Source organism: Magnolia sinica, chromosome 4, assembly GCF_029962835.1.
Source record: "Magnolia sinica isolate HGM2019 chromosome 4, MsV1, whole genome shotgun sequence".
NCBI classification, from domain to species: Eukaryota; Viridiplantae; Streptophyta; class Magnoliopsida; order Magnoliales; family Magnoliaceae; genus Magnolia; species Magnolia sinica.
This window is the reverse complement of record NC_080576.1, coordinates 103,072,813-103,091,844: the sequence shown is the minus strand read 5'-3', so window position 1 is coordinate 103,091,844 and position 19,032 is coordinate 103,072,813. Positions and strand designations below refer to the sequence as shown.

General features: G+C 40.3%; 1 protein-coding gene across 4 annotated transcripts in view; it reads right to left on the bottom strand.

Moving 5' to 3' along the window:
* LOC131243571 (caffeoylshikimate esterase-like) overlaps positions 1–13,376 on the bottom strand; it is a 39,027-nt gene extending 25,651 nt beyond the window's left edge. The window contains exons 1-9 of one of the 4 annotated variants that reach the window (XM_058243027.1): positions 13,269–13,376; positions 13,115–13,147; positions 12,933–13,023; positions 12,795–12,827; positions 12,571–12,717; positions 12,354–12,484; positions 11,083–11,220; positions 8,288–8,386; positions 5,956–6,469 (exon numbers count right to left, since the gene is read on the bottom strand). In XM_058243027.1, the coding sequence (XP_058099010.1) occupies positions 6,167–6,469; positions 8,288–8,386; positions 11,083–11,220; positions 12,354–12,484; positions 12,571–12,717; positions 12,795–12,827; positions 12,933–13,023; positions 13,115–13,147; positions 13,269–13,271 (978 nt within the window). In that variant the 5' untranslated portion in view covers positions 13,272–13,376 and the 3' untranslated portion in view covers positions 5,956–6,166. Of the gene's footprint in view, positions 1–5,955; positions 6,470–8,132; positions 8,175–8,222; positions 8,387–11,082; positions 11,221–12,353; positions 12,485–12,570; positions 12,718–12,794; positions 12,828–12,932; positions 13,024–13,114; positions 13,148–13,268 lie in introns of those variants that run through there. The other 3 variants (XM_058243030.1, XM_058243028.1, XM_058243029.1) reach the window with 3 other exon arrangements.
* Positions 13,377–19,032: the final 5,656 nt, after the last annotated feature.

The window sequence follows — 19,032 nt, the reverse complement described above, 5'->3', positions numbered from 1 at the left end:
CCCAACACCGACGCATGCTAATTACAGTTTATTTTTTGGTTTTAGGTGCTTCTTTTCACTGGATGATATTCCTGGCAAGCACTCTGTGGATATAGGGTAAACATTTCTCAACTCATTTGATTGCACCAGTAATTTAGCAATCGTTCATTTTTCCCATATCCAATTGGATATCCTTCTTTCTAGGACTCATCCATAAAGAAGGCTTACTGAATCTAGTTCCTTGTTATGTTCATTTCAGTTTACTGCAGGATCTAGAAATTCAGAACATTCTATGTGACCCCATCTTGTGTGCAATATCAAACTGCAGGTTTTTGCCCACAGAAGATAACCTGAGGAGAAGGGAAATGGACAGAGAAGTGCAAGCTATCAGTAGCTTTTAACCACTTTTCTAGTCGTGTAGCAAAAGCTAACGATTTAGCGACGTCTAGCACAACTGTCAGTAAAGGTCCTGGCCGTCGGTAAAGCTTTTACCGACTGAGGCTTTACCGACTGTTAGCTAACCGCAGGCAAAGTATTTGCCGGCGGTTTTCTTGGTCTTTGCCGGCGGTTTTGACCGTCAATAAAGGCCAGTTTTCTTGTAGTGACCTGTTTTCGCTTTGATACACATACTCATGGGCAGTATAGGTGCATGCTGGATGACTTGGATTAGTTGGACTTGGATGGTTAGTCATATTTACTTGTGTCTGTGCTTGTTGCTTGATTCAATTTGTTTTGTTTTCTAAGTAAGTGAACTATATTTTCTGAATAAAGTTATAAGTTGTTGAGTATCTTAGGTTTTATGATTTTACTTGTATATTCTTGTATTGATTGCTCAAGCATGATGATAAGTTGTTGAGAAATTTGTTTAGAAATTTTTTATAGTATATATGTTTGGGTTTAGATGGATGTGAATGTGAATATGATGAAATATATTATATAACAGGTGTATGTCAGGAAGAATATGATGAATTATAATCTAACAGGTTCAGGAAATTTGAGATGGAATATTTTTTTTTAAAAAAGAGACTTTTACCTCCGAAATATTTCGTAGGTAAAAGTGTTTTTAGCGATGTATTTGGTGATTAATCAGGTTTTTAGCTACGAAAATGTTCGTAGCTAAAAGTAATCCATTCCAGTTTGCAGCCTTTAGCGACGAAAATAATCGTCGCTAAAAGTCCAAGAGTTTTAGCTACGAAAATGTTCGTAGCTAAAAGTAATCCGAACCGGTATAAGTAGTATCCCTGATTTTTAGCTACGACACTTTGCGTAGCTAAAAGCAAATTCGTTTGTTACCTTTGGTAACGAAAATATTCGTCGCTAAAAGTCTCAACCAGGGTTTTTAGTTTCGAAAAGCTTCGTAGCTAAAAGTAATTTGAAAATAAGTTTACAGCCTTTAGCGACGAAAATAATCGTCGCTATAAGTCTCATCCAGAATTTTTAGCTACGAAAATGTTCGTAGCTAAAAGTAATCCATATGCAGTCTTTGGCAACGAAAACTTTCGTCGCCAAAAGTAATATCCCTGATTTTTAGCTACGACCCTTTTCGTAGCTAAAAGTATTCTTTGGTGACGAAAATATTCGTCGCTAAAAGTCTCATACAGTGTTTTTAGCTACGAAAATGTTCGTAGCTAAAAGTAATCCATTCGAAATTTTGAAAAAATTGTTTATACCCTTTAGCGACGAAAATTTTCGTCACCAAAGACTGCATATCGAGGAGAACCGTGTCAGAGCTGGTTCCCACGATCTTCGGGGCAAATCGCAGGCTGACCGAATGTCGGTTAGGTTGGGCTTGGCCGACCTGAGGTGGTCTGGCCTGGTTCTCTTGAGGTCGCGTTGTTACTAGGGGTGGCGAGCCTAGCTGACCCAAGGTGAGTGATCTCTTTCAGATGGTCCCCTGTCCTGTTGATATCAAGCTCAGCGTATTCACTGAGGTTGGGCTCAGCCTAATGTTGGGGTCAAGCTCGACCTGATGCTGAGAGGTTGAGTTTTCTTCTTATTTGACTGAGAGGCGAGTGTTGGACCGATGGGTCGTGGCAATACTTGACCTGGCCTGTTTACGGTAGGTCAACATATTTACCTTATAACAATTAGCATGTTCCCATTTAACTTCGGACAGAGAAAGTTCCTGCGGAAGGCTTTTCCAGGCAATCTGGCCCAACTTAGTTTCCGGCAAAAGGAAAATCCTGCCAAAGTCTTCCCAGGCCATCTGTATCCCATGCAATTGGTGGACTTTAATAGAAGGATGGGACGCGGATTGGATACTACCTGCCTGGGAGTGGATTGGGCTCTAAAGAGGCCAGGGTGATATATATGTTTTATCACGCCATGCATCCGTGATTTTATATCATTGCAGGTTACAAGACAAAATACGAGGCCGTTCCAAGCCTAGGTGTACCACACGGTAGGAATTAAACATCTATTCTTGAAAACTATTGTGCCACGAAAGTCAAGCTGATATTTGTATTTTTCCTTCTTCTTCCAGGTTTACGTGACCTTATGAAAAGGTTGGGTGGCAATTAACTGTAATGGTGGACCCTAGGAAGGTTTCAATAGTGGGTGTCATTATCACCACTGTTTCTTGTGGTGTGGTCCACTTGAGCCTTGGATAGGCCTATTTTTTGGGCTTGTATACTAAAATGATATGGTAAAATGAATGACCGGTGTGGATAAAACCAATACATCACAGTGGCCCTCAGATCCCCTGTCTTTTTCCACCTAGGGACGGGCAGGGTAGTATCCAATCCACGGTCCGGATGGTAGGCAATAAAATGTTTAACGGAGACGGGTTGGCTACTTCCCTGCCACCAGCCAATGGTTGCTGGTCGGTGCTCTGTGGGCCCCACCATGATGTGTCTTCCATCCATGCCGTCCGTTTATTTTTCTAGATCATTTTAGGGTATGAAACCAAAAATGAGGTATATCCCAATCTCAAGTGGACCACATCACAGGAAACAGGGTTGAATGAATGTCGATCCTTAAAAACTTTTTGGGCCCATAAAAGTTTTGGATCAAGCTGATCTTTGTTTTTTCCCTTCACCTGGGTCTATACGACCTAATCGATGGATTGGATGTCAAATAAACAGTACAGTGGGCCTTAGGAGGATTTTAATGGTGGATATCCAATCACTATTGTTTTCCTACGGTGTGGTCCACCCGAGATTTATATCACTCTCATGTAGTGCTGCCTGCATGAGCCTTAGATTTGCCTAGCTTTTAGTATTATTCCCTAAAATGATATGGAAAAATGGATGGACGGTGTGGATAACGTATACATCACGGCAGACGTCCCCACATAGCCTTAGACAGGACTATCTTTCTCCAGCTAGATCCTGATAGGGTAGTACCGAATCTCCGCCCGGATTCGCGGGGGAAGCGGATTGTGTGGTGTGCCCCGAGCCAACTTCCACTTTGTGCTGACGTCACCAAGTTTTCGTTGAAACATTCATAGGTTCCACCATGATGTTTATTTTCCATCCAAACTGTTCATAAGGCCATACAGATCTGGATGAAGGGAAAAACCAAATATTAGATGGGTCCAAAACTTTCGTGACCCCGAGAAGGTTTCAATGGTAGATGTTCAGTCCCCACTGCTTTCTGATGTGTGGTCCACTTGAGTGTATTGAAATATCAAGAGGGAACAAGCTCTTGACATATTCAAAGAAAATGATTTTAAGGCAAGTGGTTTGCATTACCTATGAATTGTGTGAAATATTCTACGTCTTGTTTTTGCTTCATCGCCTTGTTACATCATGTATATTTCCATCTGGACATAATTCGTATAGAAAAATGCTAGCGTTCACATTCTTTTCTATTCTTTTCTTTAATGTTTAGGAAAAATTACTAAATTCCTATTCAAAATTTGAGTGAATTTCATGTCTTTTCAGAATTGCGAAATTCAGGTGGTTTATATTTTGTGATTTACATCTGCCTTATGCAGATCGAGATCAGGAGCTAAAGGACATGCAGTGACCTCACCAAGGATGCATACCTAAAGGGCTTGTTTATAGCCATTGGTTTAGGTGAGAGGATACGGAGGCTATTAATGTGTAATGGGTGAAATTTAAGTTTGCTAAGGTAAACATGGATTTTCTTAGACATGAGGCTGTTTCTATTACATGCATGCTTATTTATACACACGACATCAATATGATTGCTATTTAGGCATGGCAGCATGTGTTTTTCTTCACCATGGGTCAATCTTGTGAAGTGGGCCACAGGGCCACACGATTCAGGTATCTCCCAACCTTGTGAAGCTTTGTGGATCGATGTCGTATCAATCAGGGCACGTACTAGCAATATTGGTAACAGGCACTATTAATATAATTTATTTATTTTTATATACGTAGACAGTGGCTATGGATATTGGCCGTAGTCCTATCACTGAAAACGGTAAATATTGCTAGCTTTAGCATATATTGCTATGAATTTTTGTCTAATTTTACTTACAAATACTATCTGTAGGCATATCAACATTTTGCTACGGAATATATAGCTATGGATCCAATCTGGAATATCTATATTTTTCATCTATAGTTACGAATTAAGTCCGTAGGTTTTTCTTTTGAAGCAACAGGTATACTGCCAATGGCTACGGTCCTGCTACAGATTATAACCGTAGCCAAAGGATTTTAACTAAGACTTTTATCCATATTGTTAAACCCTTTTTTGGTAGTGCTAACACGCACGCACCTATATCCGGTAAATTCGACACAAGAGCCTAAGTCTTATGCAAAAATCTATTCAAATCTAGATCACAAACTCTTACCCTGAATCCTACACAATGAAAGAGAGTATACAAACTCTCTAAATGACAACTTATTTGCTAGATTGAACCTCGTTAATGTATCATCTTGGGTTGTTTGATTGATACTTTTTCCTGAATCAATCAGTTTCTCTTTGCTTCCCCTATCATGATGCCGATGCATTGTCAATACATTGACTCCAAGATCAATCACCTTATATGCAGTACTCCTTTAAAGTGACTAAAGTAATAAGAGATTGGGTAGAATCTTTTACAACTATTGGAAAGTTGTAATGCCTAATAGATTTATCTAAATTAGTGTTTTAGAGGGTTTAGAGAAGGATTTAACTATTGGTTGAAGTTTAATCTCTAAAATAAAATGTATAAGAGGTTTGTTTTCGTTAATGAGGATGGAATCTCTTTTAAGTAATAAGTTATAAAGAATATAACCTAAATCTCATAGATCAAAAGGCTTGGAATGAGAGATATGATCATGAAATTACATAAGCTTTTATTACACTAAAAATTCATTAGAATGCCCTAGAACCGAATGCCCTTTATAAGTACTTCAAGCTCTAATTGTTAAACAATAAAAATAAAAAAAATTGCCCCGTCAAAGACATCGAGAAAATAGACACATAATAGCTTTATCAATGACATGGAGAAAATCATATTTCCAACTGAATTATTACTAGATAGTTTTCACGCTGCAGACTGAGAGGACTGGCCCATATTTAAAGAGACTATTATGAGTTCAAGTTAGGCTCAGGCATGTGTTACAACATGGGGCCACAAAAATTCATATTCATATGATCCTTGCAATCCATTCGGTGGCTACTATCATGAATGGACCATGGCCAAATTAGCCTATTAGGGCAGGATATTTTTTATTTTTAATTATTATTATTATTATTATTATTATTATTATTATTTAGGGGGGTGGGGTTTGGCCCCCGATATGTTGCCTCATGGATGGCCCAGCACCTGAAGTATCTTAACCAACGGATTTTGCAGGCCACATAATGGATGGCCAATCGTTAGTATTGGATGGATTGGCTCTCTAACCACTCAATCTCTAGATTCATTTTGGACCTTTGTTATGCACCTTCATTTTCCTTCCAAAAATAGATGGTTATGAAGTTGGAAGTCACTGCAATTTTAGGGCTTATAGGTCGTCCAAGACATAGCTCACTGATTGGATGGTCCATATCCTTTATTAAAGTGCACCGATCAAGGATAGAGAAGTACTATATATTTTCTCAATTTAAAAATATAAGCTATAAGACAAACACTTTAATTTATTCACAGAACTATTATAAACCATGGACCACTCCTCTTTCACTTATATGCAACCACTCCAAGCTATGGGTTGGGACATTTATGTGGGCCCCACATCATCAAATGGTCTACCAAACTAGCAATCTTCTTCCATCATCGCCAATTATCTTACGCCACGACAATCGTCTTCTCGCCCTGCGAATGTAGGAACTGATAATCATGCTGAGCTTTCCGGTCCCTCTCGGAATTTGAATTTCCACCTATCGTTCTTTCATCCAACCATCCAATGATGTCCGAGAACACAAGCTCAATGTTTTCCAGCGGTTCGCCGGACGTGAGTGCATGCCACATGCCCGGATATAGCTTAAACGTCTTATCAGTGCTCGCTGCAGATTCGTAGAGCAATTTGCTCACTGATGGATCTGTTACAGTATCATCCCCACCGTGAACGATGATAAACGGCAATGATACCTGTAATTGTACAAAAGAACGGCCTAGATCAATCATCAGAACCATTCATGTCATCATAGGACCAAAAGAATTATTCTATATTGATCCAATGATATAAATAACAGCATAAGAGTTTTCGAATTTGTACAGGTGGGGCCTATGGTTTGGCATTCCTGACCATTGATATGGAGAAACATGCCTCCCAGATTCGAAACCATGCCACATTTATTTTTGGCATTTTGACAGTTGTGGACCGTCATTGTATTTACCATCTTTATAGTCTATTTCCAAGCCGACCATGGATGAGTCATGTTTATTCCATCAATGAGATTTCCATAGCATCATCTATTACTATGAGACCATCATACCAACGGTGTGGATCATTGAAACAGGGGCCCCTCTTGAAGAAATAATACATCAATATATGCCATAAGTGCAGGATAAGAAAGTCCCAACGCAACGGCCTCAACACTCATAACACGTAAACGCAATTTGCTACTTTAAGCGTTGAGTGTCGTGCGCACACGTCCGGTATAATGTACCGTACGCTTCAATTTCACATATATAATAAATACTCTTGCGTACGTGCTAAAGCGTGAGGAAAATGATTTAGGGTAGGTCAAATCCACACCGTCCATCGGATGATCTCTTATTTTTTTTTGTTGATTGCAAAATTCAGGGTGATTCAACACACAGGTGGGCCACCCATGAAGTTACATCTAAAACACTTTAACTTCACCTGTTATGGCCCACGAATACTCTGATTTTTGGCTGACTATTTCATCAAGGCACATCATGTAAATAGATCAAATGGCATATAAATACGACAGTGGGCCCCACACAAAACCAATGGTTGTGTCCCATCCCAACTTTTTCCTAGGGTGTGGCCTAACTGAGTTATGGATGGTTATGATTTTTGGACGACAGAGTGAACATGAAGCATCGTAGATAATGGACGGTTTGGATCTTATGAAAGTTCAACCCATGTTGTTCTTGGCCCGTGAGGTACGCTAACGCGGCAAAAAAGGCAAGAGAGAGAGCCTTCCGTGCGGTTCGGACTCGTGCAATCATGCACATTCGTCTCATGCACTCGTGCGTATTTTGCACGCATGCGTACAGGAGCAAGGATCCTTGAGACGTAAGGCGTCTTGAACTTTTCAAGTGGACGAAAATACCCATGATGGACAATTACCACAATGCCCTCTGTTGAGGTCTTTGCGGGTATGATGTTTGATAATCCCACGCGCGCCTGTACCCTGCCACCCACACGCAATCACACGTGCCGATGTATAAAGCATGTGCTTGATAATATCTTCCGTGGATCACCAAACAGATAGACGCTTACAGCAAATTGTCATAGCCGTCAATTTACTGTATACATTGTGGCACACGTGTGGAGTAAGAATACCTGATTTCAAGGCAGCAGATCGCTAGGTATCATTTCCAACAGTTTGGAAAGCTCAGATCTCTCACACCTACGGATGGGCAGGGATACACACGCTTGTGGAATTAGCAAACCTATAACAATTGATCTATAAAAATAGCAAAGGACTAAAAATAGCAAAGGACTGGTTTGGTAGTCCGCGGGCCTACATGGAATTGGAACTTGGACGCCATTCATCTGGTGGGCCATGCTCTGCACCGTTGGACATTCATAAATTCCCACTTAATGTAACTTTACTGGTTGCATCTCAACCGTACGTTTGCCTTTTAAAATTAATTATCCTGCCAGATCATCTTCCTACGATGAGATAAATGCATATATAGCCCATCCATCACTGCGGTCCACCAAATAAACGGTCGAACAAAGGTGGCCCCATGTAAGAAAAGAGCAATTACCTGGTCCAGATTCTTTTCTATCTCTAAGCTGGCCATGAGAAGCTGATTTCCTGTTTTCAAGCGCGGCCTTCCCTTGTAGCAATATGGATTGGATCTAACCTGCAATTTCATAAAAATAACAAATTACAAAAAACGGAAAACTGTCTAATATCTTATTAAAAATAACAAATTACAAAAAACGGAAAACTGTCTAATATCTTATTAAAACCCCCCTACACTCTATATAATCACTCCTTTGGTCAATAGCCATTTTAAAGGTGGGGCCCACTTAGAGTTAGATCGCCAGCTGGGCCCCAATTCGTTGGCAGACCTACCGGCCCGCAAGACGGTTCATATATTGTTATATATGAAGTAGACGGTACATATGATGTGTTCTGGGCTGGTTTTACATGGTAGGCCCCACAAATAAAGAAATTGGCGATATGCCAGTGGGCCCATATCTTCGGCCGCACATCTGGGCCCTTGCCTGAATTGGGCCGGACAAATTATCTGTTGATTGAGGATGGTTTTTTGAAATGGGGCCTACCATGTTGTCTGTGTAAAATCCACTCTATCCATTAGGTTATCTTATCAATTTTAGTTCCTAGGAAAAAAAATCAGCCACGTTAGAAACATAGGTGGGCCACACCACAGGAAACAGTGGGGATGTTACACAAAACAAGTATTTTTATTTGGGTCTACCATGGAATGAATTTTTCATCAAATCCGTTCATCAGTTGTGCCTACGAAGGATGAAGGTAAGATACAAATATCAGCCTAAACTAACGAACGTACAGGTTTTATGAACAATTTTACGTTGTTCTTATTCTAATGGCCCACCTGAGATTTCTATAGGGGCTAATCTTTCTTATGTACGGTCCATATAAGGGTTTTCACATGATAGACGGAGTGAAAACATACAACATGGTTGGCCCAACGTAGCTGTGTTTCATTCGTGGAGTTGCGTAAAACAGGAGTTATATACTTCTGATTGGACAGGATTGCGGTATTCAATAAAGGGAAGTCCATGGATAATCCTCTTGCTGCTTATACTTGATACACATATACTTAAATATTATTCATTAGACATGCGTTAATTCAAACTAAACCATCTGAATTGTGGAACCCACATCCAAAAACAAGATTGCTTGCATAATTCTAACCTCTTATTTGTGGACAGTTGTTTGTTGAAATAAAACATTTGGTTATCCTTCGTTGTCCAATAAATGTCTGCTAATCTGATGGTTAGATTATTAAATAAGTGTATTTTTTTTGTTCATGGTACATCTAAACTAGTATACTTAAATTGGACGGTTTAATTTGAATCACTTGTATGCCACATAAGCAATATCTAACTAATTTACAAGTAGTTGTAACTTATTACACTGGCATATTAAAGTTTCTTTTTTAATAAATTAAAAGGATAGAACTTCTCATCTTCCCAACGTGGAGAAGGCGTGTTGTAGTGAGAGACGTGAACGGCAGGAAGCGAATTGGGCCCCACAGGCACGTGTAGGGCTCGGCCTTATATGTGGAGCCAAAATACATTCTAAGAGTGCAGTTTTGTCACTTTATAAATTGAAAAATCCAATCAATCGATCAAGATTCAACAGATATTTTAATAGAAAAAACAAATTAGAAGAGGATAGAATAAAGGAGTGATGATTATATATGGGGATCCTGACTGTGGAGCCCACCGTTCTAAGAGTGCAGTTTTGTCACTTTATAAATTGAAATAGGCCAATCAATCGATCAAGATTCAACAGATATTTTAATAGAAAAAACAAATTAGAAAAGGATAGAATAAAGGAGTGATGACTATATATGGGGATCCTGGCTGTGGAGCCCACCGTGATGTATGTGTTTTGTATCTATGCAATCCCAATTTTAGGGGATGAGGCCCAAAAAGATGCATATTCAAATATAAGGTGGACTACACTATAGGAATATTAGTAAATGGCCACCGTTAAAAACTTCTTGATGGCTACCATGATCTTTATTTTCTAAGTCCGCGTGGATGGAGGGACTACACAAATATGAGCTTGATCTAAAACTTTTTTAGCCCTTAAAAAGTTAAAAATGAGTTGGCAAAATAGATGAACTGTATAAATACAATACACATACATCATAGTGGGCCCCACAGTCAAGTATCCACCAACCTCAGTGGATCCCTATCTTTGGGACTGATGCATAGGATGGTGGCTGGTTTTAACCTCGGAATGCATTATAAACCATGATCTGAACCGTTGATGTTCTAGATTCTATGATATATATGGAAGACCGCTAAGAAACATTTGTGGAACAAGTGATTGCATATGAAAGTAAGCATTCAATTGCTCCTATTAAAAAATTAGGATAGTCAATAAAACACGATTATAAGAATATAGCTTCTGTATAATAATATTGAGAACATGAACGGTTCAGTTCAATCTAAGTTTACAACTTAGGGTACAAATCCAACCACTTTTCCATATAATCATGGGGTGACACCATACTACAATAAAACCTCATTGGGAGAGGGTCTTTTATAGGAAAAATAGAAGCCTTTGCAGCTTGCCGGTAAAATCTTAACCTTTTATGATATAAAAGTTACATGTTTCAATTTCCAAAATGTTAAATTTTTTTAATATTTAAAATTCTTTGCTTTTTAAAAAAAAAAAAAAACACTAATTGTAAATTTGTAAGAATAAAAAATTCACATTTAATATATATAAAGGTATTTTAATTAAATAATTTAAATTAGAAAGGGGCAGGAAAAGACCCATAAAAAATAATTTAAAAAATCTAATTGCAGTTTAGGTATGAATGTGATTTACCTCCTCTCTCACTTGAGGCTCCTTAAAAGCAATGTCTATGATGTCTTGAGTTGGAATGATTTTCCATGTTGGAATAATCCTACAGAGCTTATTCAAGATGTTGATTACAATAGGATGAGGCTTCAATTCGTCAGCAATCTGAAAAAAAAAAAAAAAAAAAAAACATTTCGGAATACGCGTTAGAAATCTCTCCTTTGCAAAGAGAGATTTGACTGAGGAGAAAGTGTTTGCTAATTCTACAGGCAGTACACGTGTCAGTATGGTATTTTACAAGATCCAAGCCTTTCATCTGGTGGGCCACTCTGTGTAGATCGTTTTAGGGTTAATATGAGGCTATTTAGCATCTGAGATGGACCACAGCATTCAAGACAAATAAACGGCTAGAAGAAGTTTTAGCAGTTTATTTACTTTGTACATTGTGGTTCTCTGATCAGGAAACTGCTTGTTATTTTTGGACAGAAGATTTGGCCATTAGTTCCAACCCAGATAGAAAGCTCTGATCTAACACACGTGTGATTTGATTGGCACGTGTAGCTAGGTGTGAATGTGCTTGACTGCTCACGCGTGTGGAATTAGAAACCTGTCGTAATAATAAAAAGAAAACTCGGTCATAGACTCCACACAATATTCAATTCAAGGTGATAAGATATGGATATTCGAAGTTGCTTGAAATGAAAAAGTGATATTCCAACCCCCAAAACTGACTCTACCAACCCCGGTATTTGATGGGACCGCGTAAAACACCCAGGCTCAGTGAGGCCCACCATTTCTATATATAAAATCCGATCCATCCATCAGGTACTATTCTTAATTTTAGGATATGTGGAAAATCAGACACATTCACAACTCAGGCAGGCCACATCCGTAAGGAACAACTGGGATGTGATCCCAACCGTAGGATTTTGTATGGTGCCAACATGGTGTGTATCTTCCATCAGGCCCGTTAATCAGGTGCCAACATGGACTATATGAGTTCTTATCAGGCTGATATTTTGTATGTTCGGTTCAAATAAGGATTCTAACCCGATGAACCGATTGGATTTACATACACAAAATGACAGGCCCCACTGAACCAAGGCTGTTTCCGCAGGATGCGGATGTTGGGTGGGCCCACTGCCATGTTTGCGAGAAATCTAGCCGTTCATCCATTTAGAACCGTTGAAACATTCTTGTGGCCATAAAAGCTTTGTTTCCGGCTTTTATTTATTTATTTATTTTGTAATTTCACTTCATCCCATTAACAACCAACACGGAAATAGCATTGAACTGACCTTGCACATGGGTGCAACCAAAACGGCACCGTCCCAATACTTAGGCTTTTTTCGGTGTAGGAGAAGTGCAACCGCTCCTCCCATCGACTCTCCTAGTAGATATTTCAACTTCTTTTTATTCTCTTTTTTCTCTGAAAATGATAAAAATATTCTTTTTAATGAGAAATAGAGAAAAATCAAAGACCATGCAAGAAATGAAGAGGGAGATTGTATGTACCACAGACGCTTGTGAAATAATCAGAGCAGTCATTGACAAGATCATCAAAGCTTGGGACGTAACCTTCCAAGCCCGATGATTTTCCATGGCCTTCGTAATCAATACCATACACCGCAAAACCAGCTTTCGCGAGTCGGATTCCAGTGCCTGAATCAAATGCACAAATACCCATTTAAAATCCATGCTCTAAATTAAGTTCCTTTTTTTTTTTTTTGGACATTCACCTTTCATTGATATGCTGCACTCCATGCCGTATCCTAGCAAACACCAAGAACAAAAATTCAAAAAATAAAGGAAAATTAGAATAATAATAAAAACAAATTGAATATTTTTTACGTGTGGATGGTAGTTATGATGAATACCATGGCATAGAAAGATCAATGCCTTTGGGTCTTGAATCGGCGTCCATCGACATGTGAAAAGCTTCAATCCACGAGGATTCGATATGAATTCCTATACCAAATTCCAATTCATCAATAACCTTAAAATTATAAATAAAGAAGACAACCCATGAATTTAATAATAATAAATCTAATAAGCTAACCTCTTCATATGTCACATTCTCAAGATCTTGGGCCTATTTAAAAATTCCCAAAAACAAAAAATCAGAGAAAAAGAGAGAACACGTGTGAGCAAATACCATCAATCCATAGAAAACAAAGACACGGGTATGATGGCAACAAACGTTAAAAACCTACCATTAAAATGAAAAACACCACAAAAGAAAGGGATTCTTCTGTTATTAAAGAGAAGAAGAGTAGTGGTAAAGCGAGAGAGAGAGAGAGAGAGAGAGAGAGAGAGAGAGAGAGGGATTCTTCTGTTATTAAAGAGAAGAAGAGTAGTGGGAAAGAGAGAGAGAGGACGTAGACAAAATGTTCAAAATCTCCGCTTAAATAGAGGGAATTGCTTTCGAGGAAGGTACGTCGGTGGGGTGACCGGACGCGGATTTCGCAGGAAATTCTTGCGCAAGGATGCTGGGTGGGGCCCACCACCATGTTTTTGAGAAATATACTCTGTTCGTCCGTTTGGCGAGCTCACTTTGGTAAGGGCCACACGAGAGGAAAATTTGGGAAAAGAAATACTACTGTTGAAACCTTCTTGGGCTCCACCTTGATGTTTATATGCCATCCAAACCGTTTATAAGGTCATTAACACAGGGATGAAGTGAAAATACAAATAATTTAACCTGAAACAAAGCTTTTATGGTCATAGGAATGTTTCAACGGTTCTCACTGAATCCCTACTGTTTCCTCTCGTGTGGCCCACTTGAGTCTTGGATCCAGCTCATTTTTTGTTTCTTATCCTGAAATTATCTTGCAAAACGGATGAACGGAGTATATTTCCCAAAAACATGGTGGCGGCCCAGCATCCTTGGCAGGAATTCCCGCGAAAGCCTTTCGCAGGAAATCCGCGTCCGCGGAACGGATTGGCTACTCCCCCAGCTACCGGGCTGGTGGCTGGTGGTCGGTGCTTTGTGGGAACCCAAATGATGTATATGTTTCATTCATTCCATTCATCCATTTTTAAAGATCATTTTAAGCCTTATCCCAAAATTTAGAGGGATATAAATCTCAGGTGGACCACACCACAGGAACAATAGTGATTGGATATCCACCATTAAAATCGTCCTAAGGCCCACTGTACTATTTATTTGACATCCAATCTGTTGATTAGGTCATGCAGGCTCAGATTAAGGGAAAAAAAACAAATATCAGATTGATACAAAACTTTTATGGCCCCCAAAATGTTTTTAATGGTCGACACTCATTCAACACTGTTTCCTATAATGTGGTCCACTTGAGATTAGGATATATCTCATTGTTGGTCTCATATCATAAAATGATATGTAAAAATATATGGACGGCATGGATGAAACACATACATCATGGTGGGGCCCACATAGCACCGACCACCAGCCATTGGCTGGTGGCAGGGGGAGTAGCCAATCCGTTTCCGACCCTAATTGAGAGTTGATTTTGCGTCTGTCACCACATGGAAAAAACTGTTCGTCGCCACCCACTGGGGTCCAAATGGTGAAATATCCAAGATCGGAACCGTCCATATTTTTTATTTAAGAGAAACCAAGTGAAAATTATTCTGAACGGATGATTCTACTGTAATTACCTTTAGAAGAACTTAAAGTCATTAATTGAATTTTTTCAATGGGTCAAATTAAACTATAAAAAATAAAAGGATACAATCATTCCTGCAAAGTGATAATGGGATAATAGCTATGTATAGTGGTAAATAAAAGAATTCACGGTTTGATTCGTCGAAAAATCTCACCATGTGGGCCCCAGTAAGTAGAGGCACATGCTAGAATCTCAGACGCGATAGACGCAAAACCAACTTTTTTACTCGGTTGGATCACAGAAGAAAAGAGAAAATCTTCGATACTCTGCCGGATGTTGATAGATGATACGCAGGCACTTAGAATTCACTTAGATATTGCATACGTGAAATTCAAATACTATAATTTGAACCGTCAAAACTATGGTCTACAGTTTAGATGTGTTTAACCTAAATTTACTCTTATTTTATTTTTTAAATATCCATTTGGAGAATATATTTTTTTAAACTGTTAAAATAAAAATATCTTATTCAAAAACAAATGTCCACGAATCAAGAGTATACAATTATTCAACCAATCTGATTTTGGTACAGTGATTTGAATATAATGATTTAGACAATTTAATTGGTTTAATTTGAGCCTCGTTGTCCACGTGTACAATTTCTGGCTGCCCGAGTATCAAGCGTCATACGCAACCGTAGTATCAAAAAAAAAGAGTCTTCAAATAGTCACTTGTGCAATCGACAAACGTGAGCATTCAACCGCGTAGTTTATTTTAGGAAGCGCGTCGTTAGGAGCCTTTTCGGAAGTTATTGCCACTCTGTCTGCCTATGACGCTTGATACACAGGCACTTTAAAATGGTACACGTAGAATATATTAACTCAAATCTAAATTGTGAAATTCACTGTAGATAAGTTATAATCTAAAAGTCAGATTGGTTAAACAATCCTGTCCTCTGATTCGTGGACCTTGATTTTTTGAAATAAGATTATTGGATATTTTCATTTTTAACCGTCCAATGAGTGTCGAGCCCTCTAATAGTTAAATAATATAAAAACAACAAATTTTTCGTTCAAGATACATCTAACATGGTATCTATAATTTGAGCGGTTTATCTTGAATTATTCGTATGCCACGTAAGCAATACTCAGTAGTTTCTAACAGCCCATGTATCGTTGATCACACCGCCCGAGTATATCTCTTTAGATCTGTTTTTAGGATAGAGAAGACCGGAAGGGCTGCGCATATATGCCCGTCTCCAACTCATAGTACACCGGACCTTTTCCAACACGTTTATTTCCTCGGTCGAGGACGCTTTCACACGTGTGAAGAATTCATATGTCTGTCGGGTGGGACAGCGTGTCAGACACTCCGTATTCCTTGACGCGGATTGCGTACCGCCCCCCACGGGACGGGACGCGAATTTCCTGAGGAAGACTTTCGCAGGAAATTCCTGCGCCGTGGACTTCGGTGAGACCTCGTGATGTTTTTTACTAATTTACTTTGCTCCGTCCATCTTTAAGACTCTAGTGAGCTGCACTAAAGGAAAAGGTGGTTAGGAAAATTACTACGGCTGAAACTTTCTTCCGTTTGACAATAATGCTTACATGCCATGCATCCCGTTAATGTCAATCCTCACTGGAATGAACTGAAAATACAAATTTTAACATGATTCAAAACTTTTGTGGCTTCATAAATATTTTAACTACGCACGTTCAATTATCACAGCCCAATTGGGCATTGGATACTGTTCATTTTTGGGCACCGATTAGTTATTTGTAGGTTGAGCAGCGAGACTCAGTATTAAAGTGACCTAACTAAGTTCCATGGGCTCTATCATAATGTATGCTTTGCATCCACACCTTCCATTCATTTGAAAAAATCATTTTAGGGCAATATCCAAAAAAGAGTTAAATCCAAAGCTCCAGTGGACCCAGCATAGAAAATAGTAGGGTCAGTGATAACCACCATTAAAAGCTTTTAAAGGCTGTAAAAGTTTTAGATCAAGCTAATATATTTGTTTTCCTTTATTTCATGTCTTTTTTAAACTTTTAAATAGGTTGGATTTCAAATAAATATTATGGTAGGTGTTGATGCAAAAATCTGGTTCGTCCTCTTAGACCTTCGTATACCTGCACGGAAAGAGGACAAAGGAGACCCTGGCTTGAGCAGGGGACCCTCCGATGCCAAAGTCAGGCCCGGATTCTGGGTCTAAATGTATTGAGGGGTTTTGAGAAAGAATTTTTACCTACCTCACAAGACGATGGAGGTTCCTCTTTTATAGCTGCTGGAGCATTTAATCATACGAGGATTCTCCTCCTGATATCGTGTGCGGGATCCTCTCCTGATATCACGGAGATGGGATCGTGCCTATCTCCAGTCTTCATCCGATCCCGTGAGCTTCGGGGTCGGGGATCTTATCCCAAGATATTCGGGGTGAGGCTTTATCTTGCGCTGACTGATCTGATAAGAAGATCGGCCCGATGCATGCCCGGATTGCTGATGTGTCGTCCGAACCGACTTAACTTCTGTCTCGGTTTAGTAAACCATGCCTCGGATCTGACACATCCTTTGGCGAACCGAGGCATTAAGTCCGAGTCTCCGAACTCTGTATCTTTTGTCCCCAACAGTAAGCCCCCTTACTCCGTGTGTTTCATATGACACTTAGGAGTAGCGAGTTTTGAGTCGGTTCATAACTTAGTCCGAGACAATAAGTAGTCATTTAATGCATTCTGTGTCGCCTTTGACGGGAGACGGTTCAGTTTCTGACATCGAATGCACCGACAGCCGTCAAATCGCTCACCCCACCAATGAGGGTTGGATATGTAGCAAGGGCATTATTGTCATCAGTCGACGTGCGCCACGTGTCGAGTGGGGGAGTCGATGCAGGCGTCGAATCATTTCCCCATTAATTGCTTCCGCCACATGGCAATCTTATAAAATGGTGGGGGTCCCGCATTTTGAACTTCTACTGCCATTCCCGCTTTGCATTCCCTTTGGAGCTTTTTCGGTCTTTCGTCTTCTTCCTTTCCTCTTTCTTAACTGTCAGCGGCTCCTTTCGCCATTTCCGTTTTTCTTCCTCCCTCCGGTGAGTCTCCCCTTCCTCTTTATTTAGTGATAATGGAGGCTAGAGGTTCTCGAAGTCCCCAGGAGGGAGTTTCCGGAGATGAAGGCGAAGCGCAACGTTTTTAGAATGTTGCGGAATCGCCTTCCTTACTGACAGAGATAACAGTTGATGCGAATGCCGCTTTTCTTTCTAAGAGGGTCACTGAAGCTCCGGCGGAGCGCCCTGCTTCCATTGATCCTTCTCGTGGTGGGTCGTCTTTAATAACCCGCCCGGGAAGGCCTAATTTTCCAAGGGGCGTGGAGGAAGAAGAGGAGGAGGAAGAGGAAATATTGATTGCCGAGGGAACCTCTGGGCCGGTTCCTGTTGATAAGTCGGCACACGCCGAGTCTGAAGGAGAAGGATCGGGGGATGATCTAAGCGGCCCGGTTCCTTCAGTTTTAACTGAGGCAGATTTAGACAGAATCCGAATCGGGTATCACATCCCCAAATCGGTTATCACTTATCTCCCCCGTCCGAATGACTTGCCGGATCATCCTCCTGCTGGGGCGGTCGCGATCTACCAAGTCTCGATGCAATGCGGCTTGCGTCTGCCCCTTCAGGCCATCGTCCGGGGAGTTTTATCTCGTATTCAGATTGCCCCGGGGCAAATAGTTCCGAATGGGTGGAGGAACTTATTCGGGTGTGCGGTGTTGTGGGCTGAGATGGAACAGCCACCGCTAACAGTCGACGAATTTCTCCACTTATACCAAGTGCGCGTGAACCCGAACTACCCCGGCTTTTATATCTTCGCTGCTTGGCGGGGCGGAGGCGGCTCCCTAATAACTGACCCTCCCACTTCCAACAAACATTGAAGAGAACGTTGGTTTTGGGCATGTGGTCGCTGGGAGTCGGCTGAGTCCGGGTCCAGCGAGGCTCGTGTTCCTCGGGCGTTCCAGAGAGCAGGTGACTTGGGTCTTCTCTCTTGCCCTTCTTTATTTTTGTAATATTCTGAGTCTGACGGGCTTATGTCTGGCAGATATTCCGAAGAAGCGGCAAAAGCTCGGCTCCAGTGATTCGACTCGGATCAAAGAGTTGAGGACGTTGGATCCGGCAGATAGGTCCTGGAAGATGCTCTTACAGCCGGAGCGTCTTCATCTCGCAGGTCTAGACTCGGCCGTCACAGGTAATTGAAAATGTATCTTCATGTATCTTCTGAATTTTTCCTAACTTACTTGGTTTTTTTTTTATTATTTTTAGATTTGCCCGAAGCTCGACCCCATCTCAGGATTGTTCCCGAATCGGCCCCCTCGAAAATGACTGGAGCTCGTCCTCCTCTTAGGGCGG